The 21,670-nt window shown below is 40.8% G+C and overlaps 2 protein-coding genes across 3 annotated transcripts; one reads left to right on the top strand and one right to left on the bottom strand.

The window, feature by feature from the left end:
• Positions 1-738: 738 nt before the first annotated feature.
• gys1 (glycogen synthase 1 (muscle)) lies at positions 739-14,803 on the top strand. Of its 2 annotated transcripts, none has more exons than XM_012882246.3 (16): positions 739-880; positions 2,568-2,686; positions 2,810-2,991; positions 5,774-5,965; positions 6,970-7,155; positions 7,335-7,479; positions 7,600-7,717; positions 7,848-7,968; positions 8,049-8,155; positions 8,257-8,316; positions 10,154-10,346; positions 11,906-12,032; positions 12,115-12,210; positions 12,302-12,465; positions 12,548-12,628; positions 13,559-14,803. In XM_012882246.3, the coding sequence occupies exons 2-16, from the start codon at positions 2,569-2,571 to the stop codon at positions 13,796-13,798; spliced, it is 2,130 nt and encodes a 709-aa protein (XP_012737700.2). In that variant the 5' UTR covers positions 739-880; position 2,568; the 3' UTR covers positions 13,799-14,803. The 2 variants fall into 2 exon arrangements, with proteins under 2 accessions (XP_012737700.2, XP_035988077.1); XM_036132184.1 differs by lacking the exon at positions 739-880 and adding an exon at positions 902-978.
• On the bottom strand, positions 14,801-21,662 carry aspdh (aspartate dehydrogenase domain containing). Its single transcript, XM_036132186.1, has 8 exons — positions 21,511-21,662; positions 21,338-21,395; positions 21,087-21,231; positions 18,836-18,920; positions 16,972-17,121; positions 16,528-16,751; positions 16,295-16,434; positions 14,801-15,040 (listed from the first exon to the last, which is right to left on the bottom strand). Exons 1-8 carry the CDS (start codon positions 21,577-21,579, stop codon positions 15,003-15,005), a joined length of 909 nt encoding a protein of 302 aa, XP_035988079.1. The 5' UTR covers positions 21,580-21,662; the 3' UTR covers positions 14,801-15,002.
• Between the last annotated feature and the right edge of the window lie 8 nt (positions 21,663-21,670).

Genomic DNA, 21,670 nt, shown 5'->3' with positions numbered 1-21,670 from the left:
TCACATGCTTGTGTAAAACTCCCTGTCTTGTTTCACTCAGTGCCTACTCTGTTTTGGAAAACTCACATTTTTGCAGATTATTGTTAGCTCAAATTGTGAGTTATAAATGACCAGAGAACGTTTTCAGACATGTTTATATTTGTGGGTTTACAATACAACATGCAAATAAAAAGATCTAAAGAAAACTTGCTCACAATCAAATGACAGGCAACTTATTTTTTATTGTCAGTGTTTTGTGCCTTCTCCTCCCATGGCTATGCCGCCCTGGGAGGAGAGCCTTATCACCCTTGTAAAAATCCATCCCTTTGTTAGATAGCTGATAGACAGTAACAAGCAACAAAAAGGATCTAAATATGCAAGTAAATAAAAAATATTAAAAAGTATTACATTTTATTCCATAATTGTTTTATCTGTATAATTCCAGTAAAACATGTCTTTCTGATTAATTGAACTAAAAATGTGTTAAATTTTTGCCTATTTTATATTTACATGCAGCTGTAATGTACCGTTCAAATAAAATATTAACACAAAAAAACTGAACCCCTTTAATTTTTGTTCAACCAATCACGTGCCTTTGTTGAAGAAGGAAACATCCAATCATCTTCGCGTTATTGCGGAGGCGGAGACAACGACTAGAACCTGACCAATAGGGGCGAAGCTCATGAATAATGCGTCAGCAGGGACTCCGCATTCGGCCCCTCCTCCTTCAGCTCCACAGCGTTTTGTAGCAAACCAATGTGAGTCGGTGACATTTAACCATAGCCGCCGCCCCCCTTCTTCCTCCCTCTCACTAGTCTCCACTGTTTTCCACCTTTACGGACTGACCGCGACAGCTGCCAATGCTTAGCTCCTCTTCGTGAAGCTGGGACAAAACTGAAGGGTGAGTCGACCTTTCTATTTTATCCCCACGCCGCTGTGGACGAGCTTATATTGCGGGGGGGGAACGCTCTGACGGACTCGGCCTCTCTGAGCTGCGCTGTAGGTGCTCCATGTCACGTCCACCTCGCCAGCCCATTAAAGGAGCTCAAGCATTCGCACATCGGCATGCTGTGCGGACGGAGAGCTCTGCTCGCGAATTTAAATCGCATTTCAGGGCGTTATTTCCCGCAAGAGTCAATTTTAATGCTCGCTCGGGCCTTCCGGAAAATTACTACTCTTACCATTGCGCGCGTATCGGCGAGGTCAAACGAGTACAAGGCTATAATAGTCTCTGCAAACTGGTTTATTCTTGCACAAACTAGGCTAAATTCACCAGAAACCGTCTGCAAGAAGTGGCAGCCTGAGGGGCCCCTGACAAAAGTTCAGCTCCAGCTAAGAACACATTCAACGATAGCGGTTTATTCATTTGCTACTTTAATTGTATCTAATTTCCTGTTAATTCAGTAGAAAATGTAGATCTGCATGCAGTAGGCTATAAATTGATCTAGGGCATTAAAAAAAGGCTCCCCTATAGCTGCTATGATGGTGGTCCTCTCCATTTAGGCCTTAGGTCAGTCTGTGTGGTGTGTCCCTTATGTCCACTGTAGATGCAGTTCAGCATAAATCTCCAGTAGTGCGAGGTCTGCATGCTACTTCTTTATGCATAAACATGAACGGAAATGGAAAGATAGATAGCTGGGAGCGAACCCCTTAGGTTGGGGGTGGGGGGGAGAAACCCTCCCCCACCCTATTGTATGTTCATGTGAACAGGGGCCCATTTTTGTAGTTTTCCATGTGCCTCCGCTCCATGTGATTTCAACATTTCACAGGGGAGAACTTCAGGTCGTGCCAAAATAAAACCCAACGGATCAAGTTTGTACTTGCTCATCTGTGGCTTTTTTTTATTTTATCTTTTTTTTTTTATTGCAACCTCATCCTGTGTAACCTAGTAAGGGACAGTATGTTGTAATTTCACTCGAGCAGGAAGAATCCACCTGTCTGAATCATGCACTGCCCTTGAGAAAATGGCTGTTGAGAAATTTAAAGTAAAAAAAATGTGAGCATACTAAAGCAAGTGCTTAGATTATTTAAAAACAAGCCTGGTGGGTAATGCTAATTTCTCTTATAAGTAAAATAAAGAGATCGATAAATTCAAATTCTTGTACGTTTTCGCATGACTAAATGAATCCTTTTCTCTTTTTCGTGGTTACTCTCAGTGATTTAGGTTTCCGCATCAGAAGGAAAAGCCTGTTTATGAAATGATCTGCAAAAAACTGCTGCGTTCAAGCTTATAAGTCAAAGAAGTGAGACAAATATTTAAAAAAAAAAACTGTTAATTCTGTGAAAGAATTGGGAAAGGCGGGGTTTACGTCATAGTCAGCTAATGTAATGCGCAGTTATTCAAGAGGAAGTTGCATTTCACGCAACGTTTTAGGTATGTTTGATGTCAAAGCGTGTGCTGCACCAAACAGCAGCTTGATAACTGAACTGCTGTTAACCGTGAAGCCGAAAGCAAACGGAAACATTTGACGGACCTCAGGACTTTCCCCCATCCCCCGTGTGATTTCAGAATGCCGCCTGAGGGACTGCCGGACAGTCACGTTTTGTGTATACATAGTTGTAAAGAGTGTGTTTCTATATTTACCCAGCATGCCGCTGGCTCGCAGCCTGTCCGTCACGTCCCTGTCGGGGCTCGACGAGTGGGACGAGGAGTTTGAGTTGGAGGATGCCGTCCTTTTTGAAATTGCATGGGAGGTCGCCAACAAAGGTAAACTTCCCTGCATGTTTTGTGTGGAGAAAGAATAAAAAAAAAAAAGCTCAAATTTATTTTACACAATTAGGTAAAAGCTCTGACCCTGGTTTGACTAATTTTTGTCCGGCTTGCTTGAAGTTGGAGGCATCTACACCGTCATCCAGACCAAAGCCCGTCTGACCGCAGAGGAATGGGGGGAGAACTATTTCCTGGTGGGTCCCTACGTGGAGAGCAACGTGCGAACCCAAGTGGAGCTGATCGAGCCGACCAATCCCGTGCTGAAGCGGACCATTGACAAAATGAACGCCAGTGGCTGTAAGGTACTATCATACATACCAAACACACATGCATTCCACTCATGGACAGGCCTTTTTTATTTATTTTTTGCTCGCAGCGATTCACAGAACCGAATTTTGAATCCATTCTTTGAAAAGTGATCAGCGATTTATCCGGCGCCCCTCCTTTTAATCTGGGCCGCTCTCTGTCTGCTGTGTGTTGTGTTCCTGACGACAACTCGAAAGCCGGTGACATTTCCCCGCAAAGGTTAGAAGCTGTATCGATGTCCCACTCTCTTTCACACAGATGCTCTCCAGAAATAGATGACCGATTGGGATAGTTTTAAGTTTTTTTTCTGCTGTGTCACTCAATGCTCGCTGTGGTGTTAGGTGTCAAAGCTTGAAACTGCGCTGGGGCTATTTTTTGAGCGCAGCCGTTTCAACAAAGCCTGTAAAATGTTCAGCTATAGAATCATGCCTCAGAGCTTAATAAGATGGAATGATTTCAACAGATTAATTTGTTGTTTGCAGTCTCGTATTGGTCTGAATAACTACTCAATTAGAGGAAGGTAAAACCATACCTGGAACAGTTAAAGTGTGGTCGACCTGCAACTGTGTTTAGGAAAATATAAACGTTGCAAAAGCATTCACACTTGTGGAACTTGTTCTCACTTTGTCTTGTTACTGAAGCTTCTGTGTATTTTGTTAGAAGTTTGGGTGAAAAACAAATGCATATTTGTTAAGGTGGAAAATGATACATGGTTTCCAAAAGCATTTCCAAATAAGTCAATACCCAATATATTGGGGTATGTTGACTCTTTGCACATCTAGAGTAACATTTTTACCAATTCTTCTTTGCAAAATAGCTCAGCCTCAGTCAGACTGGATGGAGAAGAAGTGAGAAATGCAAGTATCCCTCCAGTCTCTATCTTTTGCAGCCTATAACAGATCTTTTCCTCTAAGGTTGTCTGTGCTGAAGAAAAGCGTCCCTCCAGCACAGTAACACCACCTCTTTGGGGATGGTGTGTTCAGGGTGATATTCAGTGTTTGTTTTCAGGGACATAAAGTGATTTGCAGTGCAACAAAAAAAAACTTTTCCCCTGAAGGCCAGATTGGTGGCGTGCGGATCAATTAGTTGTCCTGGCAACAGTATTTCCCACCTGAGCAGTGGTGGGAGAAGCTCTTCCAGAGTCACCATGTGTCACTTGGTTGTTTCTCTGATTCCTGCTCTCCTTGTCTGATCTTTTTGTCCAGATCAGGGCCAACCAGTTCAGCATCAAGAGCCAGAATAAGATTTACAAAATCTCCACACATAATGCAAAAGCCTTATAAACAGCTTTAGTTGAGTTACTGATAGATTGTAGTGTAATCTGGCCAAATTAGCTTTAAAATGCATGGGTAGAACTCAGTAGAGGAGTAGTCGAGGATTGCATGTATTTTTTTTTTTTCTCTCCTCTTGTTAGGGAAAGGGTGGGGTTAAGTTGTATGTGTGCTCTACCAACAAGTGAAAATGACTTGTTATGAGGTGACGGCTGTCTGATTCTTCCCTATTGGATCTATTCACGTAACTCCAGTAAGGATGGCTGAACAGCAGACATGTAACGTGTCAGAATCAGCTTTACTTGGCCATTATTGTGTGCACATGCATAACATTTGCTATGCAATATAAACTGTGTAACAGTATGTTTGTTTGTTTTTTATGTAGAGAAAGAATATGGGGAGGTTGTGAAAGTGTAATATACTTAATTTTTTCATAGCAGTATAGCTGTCTAATAAGGCTGTAAAGTGTAAGTTGAACGCAGGCGGAAGTTGATCTATTTTTTAAAATAAAGTACTACAAAAACTACAGTTAAAATGAGAACCTTGACAGATCAGTCCAATCCATGTTTGGGGGTTTCAGAGTAAAGGGGGGAGTAAATACAAATGCATGCCACACTTTTCAGATGTTAAATGGTTAAGTTATGAACAACGCTTTGGGCTGGGTGATATGGCTTAAAAATAAAATCTCCATATTTTTATTTATTTTTTTACAAAATCCGATCAATCGATTTTTCTTCCCTTTTTTTAGATTAAAAAACAAACTGTAGAAATTATTACTAAAAACTTACTTTGATTTCAATAATTTCATCTGTGAGTTGACCTGAATTCAAAGTGCAACTTATTCCTAGCTTTAAAATATGCTTCTAAAACAAGATAGCAGGCCCTGCGCTGGTAAATAATGAAAATATTACACAAAATATTTGCTGATAGTTGTATTACACTTCTAAGAAGCATCTTCACTTCACTTGTGTAACTTCATGGCAACTTAAATGAATAAAGTAAAGTGCCTTGTCTACAAAGGTTTCCTCTTTTGAGTATCTTGACAATATATTTTCCTAAACATGTGTTTAGCATGGCATGCTATTACCAAAACAATTTCATGTTTCGGGACTGATATAGTGCAACGTTTCATAGAATCCTAGTAAAGTGCATTGGCAAAAAAATAAATAAATAGATTTTTCAAAATTAAATCTTCAGGAGTTGCAAATTTTGAATTAATCAATAAAATTGGTTTATCACCCGGCCCTAACACCATATATTGTTTTCCTTCCACCTAACAATTATGAGCTACTTTATGTTGGTCTATCACAAATAATGTTAATAGAACAATTCTAAGGTAAATCCAAAACCAATAATGCTGTTATGGCTACAACTCCTAATATTTATTGCTGCTTAGAAATAAAATTGTATTTTTTTTAAAGCAGAAACCAACTTGCTGACCTTCACAGGCAATTTGTTGCGGCATATTTCTAACCTTCAAACTTGATCTCCTCTCATGTTGTCGCAGGTCTACTTCGGCCGCTGGCTTATTGAAGGCAGTCCTTACGTGGTTCTGATTGACGTGGGCTTCACTGCCTGGTCTCTGGACCGCTGGAAGAGCGAGCTGTGGGACATGTGCGCTATCGGCGTGCCGTGGTTCGACCGCGAGGCCAACGACGCCGTTTTGTTTGGCTTCCTCACCGCCTGGCTCCTGGGAGAGGTCAGCTGCTGGGTTTGAGTGTGTGTAATGTAAAAGTTTGATATCTCTGAGTTACATTTCTTGCTGTATTTGCTTAAGTCTGTGAAAGGGGGAAAACCAGGAGGAGGTAAAGAAAAGAAACGTCTGGTTTAGAAATTATAAATAGTGGTGTCACTGTTTTTCTGTAATTCTTCAGGAAGATTAGAAAATTTGTTTCTTACTACTTTGTTGTGGAAGAAAATTAAGGAAAGTACGATTGCTTTAAATCAATTTGCTGAAATCTATTTTTGAAAAACTGACTGTTAAAATTAAATGAGGAATTGCATTCCAGCTTTAAAATAATCCTAATAAAGTGGTAGACAGGTATTTATGGGTAATTAGAGCAATTAGCTTCATTTTGATTGATCGGAACTAAAAAATCTGACTTGATTTGAGTAAGTGAATGTTATAAATAAATAAATAAATAAATAAATAAAACAGGGCAAAAAAAACAACGCAAGGAGTAGTATTACAACTAAGTATGATAGCTCTCTTTTCTTGGAAGCTGGTTGTTTAAAACTGAGTCAATATTAACTTAAAAATGGGCGGGGGATGCAGACGGTTTAGGTTTGACGTTCATTATCGTGTTTTTCAAACTCTCATGCCGTAGTTGGTTCAAATTCCAAAAATGTATAAAAAAAAAAAACAAGGACTCCTCAAACCACGTGGCAATCAGCAGGTGTGTTCCACGTAAAAATTCAGCTAGAACGTGGCAAACCTCAAAATCGTCTTTTATGAAAAGAACAGATCATGGGTTTTTGCTCTCTTTGCAGCCAAAATAGTGCAGGAAACATCTGACTAGAAAAGAAAACACAAATAGGAAGTAAAAGGTGACTTCCACTGCAATGTAATGTCAGAATTAACAAGTTATCGAAGTATGTGTGGACAACATGGGCTCTTAAGATGTAAATAAATGTTCTGCGGGAGCTCACACTTTCATCTTACTAAAGTTTTTTTTTTTTTCATTTCATTTATTGATATTTCAGTATGCAGCTCAGTCCGAGGAGCCGCCACATATTGTGGCCCAATTCCATGAGTGGCTGGCTGGTCTGGGCCTGGTGCTGTGCAGACACAGGCAGCTTCCCGTTGCAACCATTTTCACCACCCATGCTACGCTGCTGGGTCGCTACCTGTGTGCTGGAAATGTGGACTTTTACAACAACCTCGCACAGGTACATTTTAGGTATTTTGTCTATGGCATGCCTTTGATTGGAAAATGGTTTGGCCAATATCTAACAGTAGATACAGAATTAGATTTTATTTACATAGAGGAATTGGGAAATTGAAAGGCGGCTTGTTTTATTGAATATGTGGTTCACTCGGTGTACTTCGTCCTTCCTGCCCTGTTCAGTTCAACGTGGATAAAGAAGCCGGGGATCGGCAAATCTACCATCGCTACTGTCTGGAGCGGGCGGCTGCTCACTGCACTCATGTCTTCACCACTGTTTCACAAATTACAGCCATCGAGGCCGAGTACCTGCTCAAGAGGAAACCCGGTATGTTGAGTTGGACTTTCGGGAAAATGTTTCTGATGGTCTTTGATGTCGCAGAGAGATTACGTCTCGCTGATTATGGCTCTAATGTGTTTATGGACGCTGTTCTCTGTTTGTCTGCAGACATCGTCACTCCAAATGGGCTCAATGTGAAGAAATTCTCTGCTATGCACGAGTTTCAAAACCTCCACGCTCAGAGCAAGAGTCGCATTCAGGAGTTTGTCAGGGGGCACTTCTATGGGTCAGTACTGAAAAGATGACGCCGCACATGTTCAGCCAAAGACTTTGAATGCTAAACATTGGAAGGTTAATTTAACCGGATTGTGTAAAATAAAGACGTGGTACTTACTGCTGTTTGTCCTGACCGCCAGGAACCTTGACTTCAATCTGGACAAGTGTTTGTTCCTCTTCATAGCTGGAAGGTACGAATTCTCCAACAAAGGAGCCGACATCTTCCTGGAAGCTTTGGCCAGACTCAACTATCTACTGAGAGTAAGTTTGTGCGGTGGTTCTGCTGAACGTGTTGAACCTGAGGTGTTCAGAGGCGAACCAAGAGTTCTGCTCCTCCGCAGGTCAACCACAGCGACGTGACCGTTATAGCCTTCTTCATCATGCCAGCCCGGACCAACAACTTCAACGTGGAGACCTTAAAGGGCCAAGCAGTCAGGAAGCAGCTCTGGTGAGGCTGTTTTTAAACATTCTATATATATAAATCTGCTTTTTATAGCTCCATTTATTTGACTAAAGATTTTTTTTTTTCTTTTCTGTTGCTCCTGGCAGGGATACAGCTCAGACTGTGAAGGAGCGCTTTGGAAAGAAACTTTATGAATCTCTCCTAGTGTACGTTGACCACATTTAATGCACCTCTATGCCGAGCTGTGTGTTTTTGAACGACATCAAACTCTAATAGATGCAAATTTCAAGGGGGGAAAAAAAAACAAGTACAGTAGTACCCTTAAGTTTTCTCTTCACACTCTAACCATAAAGCCAACCTTTATGAAATAGTGGCACGAAGAAAGCCATAAGAAACCCTGTTTGCAGTTTGCCACACAGCAAACATGTGGTAGGAGCTGCTCTGGTCCGACGAGGCCAGAACTTAACATTTAGGTATACACACAAAAAAAAAAACTGTGGAGGAAGAATAACGCTGCTCAGAACCAATCATTTAATTGCTACAGTAAAACGCATGGTGGTGGCAGCATCATGCTTTGACAATGCTCTTGTTGAGCAGGCACTGGGAAGCTGGTCAGAGGTGATGGGGAAAGTGAATGAAGCTAAAAACAGGGCATACCTGGAAGAAAGTCTGTTAGACGCGTGAGACTGGTGCAGAGATTAGGGCTGAAAGATTTTCGAAAATAATCTAATTGCGTTTTTTTTTTCTTAATATTGCGGTTTTAATGCAAATTTTTTTTTTCAGTTTAATTTATCATGTGTTTTAAAATATATACAAACAACAAATCATTTTGTTTCCTCGCCATGTGGATTAGTTGCTAAAAGACCCACAGCATATTGTAGGCAGATTGCGTTCTGCCTACAATATATTTCAACCAAAATTGCAATTTTGACTTTTCTCCGCATTAACCACAAGCAACAAAAATGGCCTCTAAATAAAGATGTTTGTAAACAAGGACTATTTTAAATATGAACTTTTAATGTTTCTATTGTTTAGAGAACAGCTTTTTAATTTATTTGGACATCAATCCTTGTTGAACATAAAGTGCAACCAACAAGCAAGTCTATGTATTAAACTGATTGACCAGTACTTAATGCTTTGTATGATTATATAAACTCTAAAACAAGTAATAAAATTTGATTATCTCACTGCTGCAACTGCCTTCCCTTGCATGTGGAGGCAAACCCACTTCACACATTTTACTGACACCTAATGGACGTGTCTAATTCCCTAATTGTTACATAGCCAAAAATTGCAGACCTCTGCGATTTGGAAATTGCGGGGTTTTTTTTAAATCACGATTATACTTAAAATGCGATTAATTGTTCAGCCCTAGCAGAGATTCAGCTTCAATGACTCCAGATATACAGTCAGAGCTGTGATGGGTGGGTTTAGATTAAAGCATTTTTCTATGCCCAGTCAAAGCGCAGATCTAAATCCAATGTAGAGTCTGTTGTAGGACCTTTTAAAATGCACTTTTACAGATGATTTCCGTCCAATTTGCCAGAGCTTGAGGTATTTGCTAACAGGCATGGGCAGAAAATGTACGCCTCTAGATGTGCAATGCTAGTAGAGACATGCACCAAATGACTTGCAGCTGTAATGACAACAAATGAGGCCGGATGCACTCCAGACTTGTCAGATTTTTATTGGCAAGCCATTTTGACAACCGTGTAACATTTTTCTCCCACCTAACAATGCGCCCTACTTTGTCTTAATCTGTTACATAAAATCCTAATTAAAAGCAGTCTGTGGCTGTTGCATGTCAAAATTGGAGGGGCAAAAGCGTACAGGGTCAGGGTGTGAATTATTTTTCAAGGTTCTGTGTTTACATTCAACACAAAAGACAACATTTTATTGATGATCGTCAAAACAAAATGCACTAATTCATCTGTTTTAGGAATTGACAGATTGGCTAAAAAGTTTAGTCCAGTTTATTAGTTATCAAAAGGTAAATTAATTACACAATTAGATCAACATGTTTTTTTTCTACTTACTTTTTAGAGGTCAGCTGCCAGATGTGTCAAAGATGCTGGATAAGGAGGACTTCACCATAATGAAGCGCGCCATCTTTGCGACTCAGAGGCAGTGCCAGCCTCCAGTCTGCACCCACAACATGCTGGAGGACAGCAGCGACCCCATCCTTAATTGTGTCCGCCGCATCGGCCTTTTCAACAGCTCTGCTGACCGAGTCAAGGTACAACACCAGATGGGAGGCTGAGCTGACAGATCAGGTGTCATCTTTTACGTGTGTACATTGTACCTAAATCATTGGACACGTATACATTCCTCAATGGCAATGCAGTGCACTTTGTCGTCATGCGTCCACATAAAGGTGCAGTCCCCATTTTGGACCAATAAGGTGTCTCGATGCTGTAGCAGATGGCTTTATTATAACTTTTTCAGAAAGTAAGCACCGTCAGCAGGTGGAATCTGAGAAATGTGAAAATTGCCAAGATCGGGCACCAGACCTTGCAGCTGCTCAAGGTTAAAAAATTGCTCCTGTGATTTGGAACAGCAGCCATTTCTTTAGATCTTCACGTCTTGTGTATTTATTTATTTTTCTGTGTGAGAGAAAGAGGTCCTGCTTTCTCCCCCACACACAGAGTTGTATCAACATGGCGACCCAGGTGTGACCCTGACAGGAGAAAGTTAAAACTATAGTTTCACGGTAAAGCTAAGTGCTGCTCTTCAAAGTAAGAGTGTAACTAAGTATTTTAACCATGCATGGAAAACAATGGTTTTGGCTTTTCAAAATAAAGCTCACAGAAGCATTGCTTGTCCATGGTTCAGTTTTTATAAAGGTAGGTTCCACATTTGTGGCAGTCGGGGTGTGATTGGGTTGAACGTGGCTCTAGTGTTAAAAGACCTTGAGTGGTTATTATGACTAGAAAAGTGACATATAAATTTGTTTCATTTACTAGGGCTGCACAATTAATCGCAATTGCAAAAAAACACGCAATTTCCAAATCGCAGATGTCTGCAATTTTTGGCTATGTAACAATGAATACGACCATTAGGTGTAGGTAATATGTTCAAAGTGGGTTTACCTCTACATGACAGGCAAGAGAGCTGCAGCAGTGAGATAATCTAATTTAATAATTGGTTTTAGAGTTTATATAATCATACTGTTTTTACCAGAAACTTTCAGGAATCTCATCAAAGCATTTAGTAGGGGTCAAACTGTTTAATACATAGACTTGTTTGTTGGTTGCCCTTTGCACATTATGTTCAACAAGGATTGTCCAACTCAACAAGCTCTTCTCTGGAAAAATATTCTGATTTAATAAAAACAGTGACATTTCTTGTTTTAAATAGTCGTTGTTTACAAAGATCTTTATCTACAGGTCATTTTTGTTGCTTGTGGTTGATGCAGAGAATTTAAATAAATTTTAATCACAATTGCAAATATGGTTGAAATATATTGCAATTTAGATTTTTGGCAAAATCGTACCACCCTACCATTTACTTATCATTGCAGGCTATAAACTCAGCAGTTAGGGCATGTTTGCCATAAACCAGCAAAGAAAAATGTATTTAAATGTTTGAACGTACACACCAAGGGACAGCCACCATTAAAGTTTCTTCACAAAGTTCCTAATTTACAGTTTCTTTTTCTTTATTTTGTGAGAACACTGCAGACAACTAATTGTGCGACTTTTATTATGAGTAAAGAACATTTTTCTGCTTAGATTGCTACCATAAACCCAACGGTTCCTTGTTCTGGTACTGAATGGCTTTTTCCTTCATCCACAGATCATCTTCCACCCAGAGTTCCTTTCGTCCACTTCTCCTCTGCTTCCCATGGATTATGAGGAGTTTGTCAGAGGCTGCCACCTTGGTGTCTTCCCTTCTTACTATGAGCCTTGGGGTTATACACCAGGTACGACACATGGATGCTGACATCTTTGATATGTTTATCGTGTCATGGTCGAATCACTTTGCAATGTTTCTGTCATCAACAGCTGAGTGCACAGTGATGGGTATTCCATCTATATCAACTAATCTCTCAGGCTTTGGATGCTTCATGGAGGAACACATAGCAGACCCCTCAGCGTATGGTGTGTATCTTTACACGCTTTCCCTATTTATTATTTTTTATTTTTTTGATGAAAAGGATTGCATTTCACATCATGCCTTTACCCCTGATAGGTATTTACATCCTTGACCGACGCTACAAGGGAGTCGACGAGTCGTGCAACCAGCTCACCTCCTTCCTTTTCCAGTTCTGCAAGCAGAGCCGACGCCAGCGGATCATCCAGAGGAACCGCACAGAGCGCCTGAGTGACCTCCTTGACTGGAGATACCTTGGCAGGGTACGGTTACAAATCCTGAGAATAATCTTTTAGCCACGCACTAACTTTAAATTGACCTTTTTGCCCTTCTCTTCTGCTTTAGTATTATATAGCTGCCCGTCACATGGCCTTGGCTAAAGCCTTTCCTGACACCTACGCATATGATCCTCATGAGCCCGCCTCGGTAAGATAATGTGGGGTATAAAGGCAGAGGATAAAATGTCATGTTTTTTTTAAAGATGTAAACAAATGAGACCAAGATAAATGAACTCAGAACTTCATTGAAGTGGGAAGAATCCTGCAGGATTTGTGCAAACACTTTAACTAAGCCCCAGTTGCACCTGAGTTATGGTGGTCCCAAACCATGATTCTGCCTCTACCATGCTTCACTGTGGGTAAGGTGATCTTTTGCTTACGTTCAAGGTTCTTTTTGGACCAAATTTGGAAGGATGATCAACCATTTCAGTTTCATTTCCCTACAAATGTGTGTTTTGCTAAATTTAGCCAGGCTTTGATGATGCTCTCTTCAGGACAAATAGAGTAGATTGCTGTAACATGTGCTGCAAATATCTCCTTTAAAGTTGCCGTGGGCCTCTTGGCCACCTCTCTTACCAGCTCTCAGCTCATCTTTTTATCATTTTGGGGGGAAAATGTCCAGTTCTTGTTGATGTCAATGTTACACCATAGGAAAATCCTGGTTACCCTTCTCCTCACAGATTCCTGTAGATTGAATCCCTCTGATTTTTTTGAAAGCTCTCGCTTTGAGTTTTGACAAAGGAAACCTCATTAAACTCGTTGCAGGAACCTCTGAACTCTTATCTGGGTTAATCAGGGGTCCTTTTTATGACAATAGGTGTGTAAGAACGCCTATTTAACATGCATTTGAATCTGGTGGTCAATTCCAGGAGTGCACACTTGGGCAGCCACAGTATTTTAGTTTATGTTTCCCTCTTTCAATTGAATTGTGGAAAAGTCCTTGAATGATAAGTCTTGGTCCATTATCTTTTTTTTTTCTTTTGTTTAAAGTTTGCATCATAAAAAGTTGTATAGTCATTTTGTCCAAAGTTTGTTCACCATTCCAGCTTTTAATCGAGATCCCGCTTTTGTCTCTCAGGCTTCAGGCTTCCGCTACCCCCGGCCGGCCTCTGTGCCTCCATCGCCGGCCCTGTCCCGTCACTCCTCCCCACACCACAGCGAGGCTGAAGACAACGACGAGGACGAGCGCTACGACGAGGACCTGGAGGCCGAAAAGGACAGGGTGAACATCCGCCAGCCCTACAACCTGCCGGTTAAAGGCAAAGCCGTCCTCGGAGCCGACGAGAACGGAGAAGACGAGGCGAGCGAGAAGAACTGAGGCGCGCGCACACACACCCGTATGCGTCACAATACATGCTGAACCTCACTAGTGAAACGTCATCTGTTGCAATCATTAGTCATCCTTGCACTACAAACTTGATAAATGGGTGCGGCTGTGTTCATGCTTGATGAATTTAGTAGTGGCTTTCTGTGAAAAAGAAAAATGCCTCGTTTTGTCTGTCTTCCCCAACCAATGCGTACCTCAGAACCGTCAGCCAGTTTTTTGGTTTCATTTCAAATACACCAGCACTGCAACCAGTAGTAGGCTGAAGAGATTAAAACAGCAACCAGTGAACTAAAATGATAGCCAAACCCTGTGTTTCTGGAGTAGAGAACTAAACGTGAATAATTTAGATCTAAAGCATCGATAAGCTAACAGAATTGATTAACAACATTAATTTCTGCTTGATTCTAACCAGGGTCAAAGCCAGGAGAAAACAAACGGCATAAACCTCCATCTTTTCACCAGCTTGTCTTTGTGTGCAAAGCAAAGAGATTCTCCTTTGTTTTAGGTTTCTTGTAAAATCCTTGTTAATCACAAAATGTCCCAGATTGGAAATGAGATGGAGCGCACACACACACACACACACACACACACACACACGCCCAGTAACAAGTAGCATCAGATATGAGATGACGAAACCTCTCCTTCAGCTCAGTGTCACATGTTTTCATTGTTTGTTTGTTTTTTGCCTTATTGTGTCAGTTTTCTCATGATGATTACTAATGAACAACATTTCACATCTGTTTAACATATGCACTTGTGTGGAGATAGTTTATGATGGTCAAGGAAGTACTGTGAAAAGAAGTGTTTGTGGAAAAGAAGGGAAGATGAACTTGTGCTTTAGGAGCGGAGTCACGATGAAGGTTGGATGATGATGGCTTTACCAGGGGGTGTCTTGTCACTGTCAATCCTCAGTATGGATGCATACCGTTTTGCTCCAGCGTTGCACCAGATGAACGTCAAATAAAATTAAGAGATCTGTTAGTATTTTACAAATGATTTGTGTCTCTTGTTTTTATTCCGAGCATACAGTATATTGAAACGCGTCCAAAGGCCGGCAAGTATACAGTGCAGAGTAGAGCTCCGCCGTGCACGCACGCATACCGCGTATCCATCCTGAGCTCTTTAATTTATCTGGGATTTGGCTCGGGATCTTCCGCCTACATTGCAGGTAACCCTCCATGGTCTTCTTCCACTTTCAGCACAAGTAAACCGTGCCGCCGTGACCTCTGCAAACTGAAGAACAACAAAAAAAAGAGAGATGCAGCAAATTTTATTAAAGCCAGATAAATCTCAGTAGAGGATGCAGCTTCATGTACCCTTACGGTGCCTTGCAAAGGTATTCAATCCCCCCAAGTACATTTTCACGTGTTGCCTTACACCCACAAGACTCAATGGATTTAATTGAGATTTTATGTGACTGAGCAACACAAAGGGAGCACAGTTTTGAAGTAAATGGGAAATGATACGCGGTTTTCAAAAATGTATTTCTATTAGATGCCCAAAATCTATGCCGTTCATTTTTACTCAACCCCCTTTACTCTGATACCCCTAAATGCAATACAGTGCAACAAATTGCGGTCAGAAGATTTCCAGTTAGTAAAAATTGTCCATTTGTGCATAAGTCACAAATTCGGCTTTTTTCTGAAGGTCTGAGGTTTGTTGGAGAACGTTAGTGAACAAACAGCGTCCAGGAAACGAGTCGGGGTTGAAGTGTTAAGCAGGGTTGGATTATATAATAAAATCCCAAGATTTCCACATCTCACAGAGCTCTGATCATCGTCATCATCCAAAAAATGGAAATGACATGGCTTGCCGCCTAAACTGACAGTGTGGGCAAAGAGCTGCAAACAGGCCTGTTGATATTCTTGAAGAGCAGCAGAAATGCACATCTCAGGCGGGCGAGTCTGTGGAAGAAACAGTTTTTTTTTTTGTTATGCACACCACAAATCTGGCCTTTATGAAGTGAGTGGCAAGAACAAAGGCATGAGGAGTACCGTTTGTAGTTTGTCACAAACAGTGCAAGGGACACATTAAACAAGTGGAAGCAAGGTGCTGAGGTTGGATGAGACCAGAATTCAACGCATTTCACCACATGCAAAAAATGCTAGGTGTTGTAGAAAATTAGCTGCAGGGAAATATGGTGATGGCAGCATCATGCTGTGGGCATGCTTTTCTTCAACAAGAGATGAGAAAGCAGGTCATCTATGGCAGCTTGGTGGAGCTAAATGAAACCATAGTTGGTTTCCTAGTCAAAGTCCAGAAGTAAATCCTTAAATCTGTGGCAAGATTTGAAAATTGTTGTTCACAGAGGCTCTCCATCCGGTCTAATTTAGTAGTTGGCAAAGAAAATTGCTGCAAACGTAACCCCTAAAAGTGCAAAACTGGCACCGCAGTTTTAGCTGTAATTACAGACATACTACAAAGCAAAGAGTCAGAGGAGCTGAATACACATGCACGCCTGCACTTTTCAAACCTCACGGCACTCACTGAGCAAGCTGTTCCAGAAGGAGTTGTATGTTGCACTGCCAGTCACAGCCCCGAGTTTGGCTGGATTCCTCCTCACTGTGTGCACCGAGAAACCGTCAGGCCCAGTCACCTCCACCTCCACCACATGAAAGTCTCTCAGCCTGAGCCGGGTGAGACGCAGTGCCCGATTACTCAGACAGAAAAGGATCAGCCTTCTGAGTTTTGACGTGTAAAGTAAAAAAAAAAAGACTCACGCCGTGTCTGACACGATCTCTCCCTGGACGCCCGTGAAGCCGAGCGTTCCTGCGGCCACGGCCGCCGCCGCCATGGTGTTGACGTTGTTGGGAGCGAGAGGACACAAGTCGGCCACCGAGCCTCTGAACAAAACCCGTCTGCCCTCCCCTTCCGTCCAGTCACCGAGGACGTCGCCGGTCAGTCGAAAGCACGACGGATGCTTGGACATCCTTATGAACAAAGCCTGAAAGGATTCCAGATGTTTTTCAGAAACATTTCATGCTCAGTGTGTGTGGGGGTCTGCTTATTCAGCTGCTCAGGCTTATGTTAGTCTTCCAAAAGCACAACTCCATATGTGCTGAGTTGATTTAAGCTTAACAGAATCGAGTGCAGTTAACACACTGATAAAAACGCTGATTTCTCCTGCAGTTTATTAAATCTCGGCATCCCGGCCATAGGCGTACCTTTAATGTCCCACTGTTGTTCATTCTTTGGATGTCCTGGCCTCCCCATAAGGCCCCGCTGGGGATATAAAGCGTCCGACCGTGCTGTAGAGACACCTGCCGCAGCTTCTGGTTCAGATCGGGATCAGAGAGGGCAGACGGAGAGCCCACCTGCAAGGTTTAACGTGTTATGAAGCATGGTGTGTGATTATACGGTGCTCATTTTCATGTGAAAAAATTAAGACATCTCATTTCATACTTTAAAAAAAAACACATTTCACGTGTTGATCTTTCTCATTTCGCATTGGAAACATTAACTTGTTTAACATTCCTCTGCACTTCTTTTCCTGGAATGCTCTTGTTGTTTAATGCAAAAGATCTCCTGTGTTCTGGCGAGAAAAGGATTGCGTTTTAGACTCGTCTCTAAAGAACATTGTTCCACAAGTCCTGGTCTTCATCTGAGTTCTCTCCTAGCATTGGGGCTTCACGTTTTTCCTCAGAGGCCAAAGGTTTCCTTCTTCCGTAAAAGTTAAAGCTGTCCAGTCTCCTCCTGATCTAGAGACTTACTGCTGTTCACATCCACAGTATCAAGAGTCTACTGTAAGTTTCACAGCGACGTTTGAGAGTTCTTTGAAGACTTCTTTTAGTGTCTTGCAGTCGGCTCTCGAGGGGGAAATTGCTTGGACGGACCCGCCTGGTCATGCTGACATTTGTTTTGAATGGCCTCCAGTTGTCAATTTTTTTTTTTTAATTCTTCAATAAGTGAAACATCTCATTTCAAATAGTTTATCCCTTACTAGACTCATAAGGTTTTACATTCTCTGCTTTGTGAAGGCCTCAGTCTGGTACTCTGATCTATGTAGTTCACTCTAAGTCCAGCAGTCAGGAACAACAAACTAAACGATTCTCTGTCTCCTTTAAAAGGCTGGGTAATGATGTTCTCATCATGTGCTCCTGATGTGATAACTCTGCCTACTACATTTCCCCTTCACCCCCTTAATAGACAAATTATACTGACTGCTTGGCAATTATGTCCATTTGCAAAAGACGTGGACATTCAAAGAGTGGAAGCCGAAGGAGGGCAAACATTGTTTTGTTTTAAAAATGTAGTTGGCAAGCTATAACCAGCTGACTGGACTGGTCTGCCAAATAAAAACCCTGCTGGTGATTAGTAGCACTCTGGTATCACCTTGTGGTGCCACTCTGTTAACAAGCAGAAAAGGTAAAAAATGATATTAAATTCTGCACTATAAGCAGTTAAAAACTACCATCAAACTTAGGTTTTTATGGTATATTTTTGCTTGAGCAGATGTTTAAAAGTCAAAATTAGCAATAAAAATGATACAGATATATCATTTCTGCACCAATCAGCATGTCACATTATTATTACAGCAGCCATTTGATCAGTTGTTGCATTTCTATTTTCAAATAAAAACAAGTCGAAGTCATATATTGTTTAGTTTCTAATATGGTGATACTGGTTATCATGCAATAAATATTTTATGATGCCCTAAATATGTGTTCTGCAGTATATCTGACTTTCTGGAGAAGTATGATTCTCTAAATGAGTTAAATAACAAATGCTGGAAGGAAATGAAAGATTGTTAAGAAGTATATAACAGTTAAATACCTATTTTTACAGCTTAAACTGAGATCTTCTTTACACAAACTTCTCAGCTTTGCCATCAACAGCAAAGAATTTTTTAGAAAATCCCAGTTTCACATTCAGTAAAAAAAAAAAAATCCTTCAGAGAAAGGCTTTTCTCTTTGTAACCTATTAATAAAAAAAAATTACAAACCTCCAGACTCTAGCAGAAAATACTTAAAGTAAGTAAAATGAAAGTAAGTCTGTAACTTAATTATCCGCGAGTGAAAAGGATCTCACCATGAGGTGGGACTTAGAGAGAAATTCGAGTCCAAAATCTCTCACGATCTGTGGATGGCACACCTCAACGATCACGTCACACCGCCTGCAAAAGCATCAGCAGAACAGCTGTAAGAAGCTCTGAAGCTCAATCCTCGCGCTGCTGCGTGCCAAACTTTTTCACATTCTGTCACGTGACAACCACAAACCTCCATGATCTTACATCATACGTCGTAAAAAGATTTATTGTTTTCTGAAATGTTTGACAAATCCTAATGTGTGGTGTGCATATCTATTCAAATCTTCTGAACCAGTACCCGGTAGAACCAAGTCTTTTGAGGTTTGTCTAAACCAGCTTCATCCATCTGATGTTTTTATTATTATTCTTGGAAAAAAAATACTTCAAGCTCCATCAGACTGGATGAAAGCAACGATCTCTGAAAATAAACTTTCATAAACTGCCAGAGATTCTCCACCTGGATGTCATATCTGGATTTTGACTGGGTTGTTCTGACACAGAAATATTGATCCAAACCAGCATTTTAAAGTAATTTTGTTTGACACAGTCGTGGCCTCAGCCGTGTTCTATGATGTAGTTTGTGTAATTGTAGTTTGCTCTGTCCTAGGATCTCCCCTCCACCCATTTCAGGTGGTCAGAAACAGAAGGACTCTGGCAATAATAACATCCCTGTTAGTGTCTCCCACCCCAGGCATGAACCTGTTGCAGAGCTGGAGAGCTCCTTCGGACTGCAGCATCCTAGGTGCACAAAGGAGCGTTATCACAGATACTGCCTCCCAGCAGCCTTTATACAACCATCACTGCTCCCTACAAACTCAATAAGTGCCCATCACCTCTGCTGTTCTTGGACGGTAACATTGTAAAATGCAACATTCAGTTTGATTAAAAACTTCCAGTGAGCAAAACTCAATTCTCTTCCACATGTTTATGCTCATTTTAAATAAGTGCAGTAAACTGTGGATAAAAACTGCTTGATAACTTACAATATTTAAGTGGAGTCCACAGATAAAAATTAAGTATTTGAAAGAGGTGGAGACTTGTGCAGATCAGTTTAACCTCATTAGCGGATGTTTTTTTTTTTTTTTTTTTTTTTTTTTTTTTTACCATAGTTGTCGCCAGACAAAACCATGAGCAAAGCTTCTCTTATGATTAATGGGATTTATTCAATAATATAGAATACAGGACTTTCTAAGAAGATAACACTGTGATCTGCTGGTTGTTTCATGAATCAAACATAAATAATTTACACAGATAAACAGTCCAAAATGTCTTGTTAAATTGCAAATGAAGAATTGCATAATTCCCAACATGGAAACATAATAAGGAAATATGAAAAGTAGCCTGGTATCCAGACAGGATGCTACCTGCAAGCAGATGAGCTCTAAAGGTTGATTCCTCAAAGAGAGCTTACTCTCACAATTAAATTAAATCTTCTCAAAATTATCAAGTTAATAGAGTTGTGCAAACTTAATGTGTACAACTTGACAACCCTTCAATTTTTTAAGTTTGCAAAAAAAAAGGTGAGGCAAGGAGTTTCCTTTTTTTTAAGTAAAGGCAACTTAATGCATCTTACAGTGTATGCCATTCTTGTAAATAGTCTGTTGGTGTTATTTACGTGCATAAATACACATGCATGTTTTGCACATATCTTGAGATCTCCCTACTCAGTTGCACACATCTTTAATTTTTTTATTATGATTTTTGATTTAACAACCAGTAAGTGCACAGTATTTGTTTCTCATGTTGCAAATTTGCCCAACCTGTTCAGTCTCCTATTTTTATTTTTTTTCATTATATTTTTACTTTTTTGTAAAAGAGAGAGACATGAGATTATAGCAGAGTGGTTACTTTCGATCCCTGATTAATTGAACAGCTGTACCTAAGATGAGACTAAATTACACACAGGTGGACTATTTACTAATTTACTGACTTCTGATAGCACCCTTGGCTTTTTTTTTTTTATAAGGTCACTAAGGTAAATAGGTCTGAAAGAAAATACACTCCACACTTTTCAGATTTGGTTTTCAAAAAATAACAAAAATAAACACGATTATGGTTTTAACATGACATGATGTGTGAATGGGAGCTCCGACCATCTAGTAAGAAATCCAGACAGGAGGCAAGGACCAAAAGTTACTCATTACTCAGGCTATTGCTCGGCTAACTCTAAAATATGATAAACTATATTGCTGAATCTTTTTTAACAATGTGATACTGATACTTTTGCAAAGTGCTGTACGTGTGTATTCTAACCTGTTTGCAAAGGACGACAGGTCATCAAGTATTAGTTCAGCGGGGACCGAACCCTGGAGCTTGTCTGGATTCCTGTTCCAGACAAAACCCAGAACCAAGCCAAGACCGGGTCCAGCTTTGAGGAGTTTGTCCACTAGGAACTGCCCTAAATCACACACACACACACACACACACACACACACACACACAACCACATGTTGTCAGAGAAACAACCATCAGTCCTCCAAGGAGTGTGAATGCGGGGTTCATACCTAGGTGTCCATATCCCACAACTCCGACTCTCAGAGAGGAAGACTCAGTGTCCATAATCTGTGCAGGTGACAGAAGAATAAGGAAAATCCACATTTAATGCAATAACATAATGCATAGGTCTGTTTTACCCTGAGGCTCTAACGCCGCTGCTCCATATAGCGGTCTCCTTTACCTGATGCGCCCCTCCACAGCTACGTCTTCTGCTTTGAACAGCCAGCCACAGCTCAAAACTAGGAATCATGGGTAAACAAAAGGACAAAGTTTGACTCTGAGCAGCTTCAGTTAATCATTGTTTGCCTGGGACAGTATTAGACGAGAGCGCTCTTCCTCTA

This window comes from Fundulus heteroclitus, unplaced genomic scaffold, assembly GCF_011125445.2.
Source record: "Fundulus heteroclitus isolate FHET01 unplaced genomic scaffold, MU-UCD_Fhet_4.1 scaffold_48, whole genome shotgun sequence".
NCBI lineage: Eukaryota > Metazoa > Chordata > Actinopteri > Cyprinodontiformes > Fundulidae > Fundulus > Fundulus heteroclitus.
This window is presented reverse-complemented; position numbering and strand designations above follow the sequence as displayed.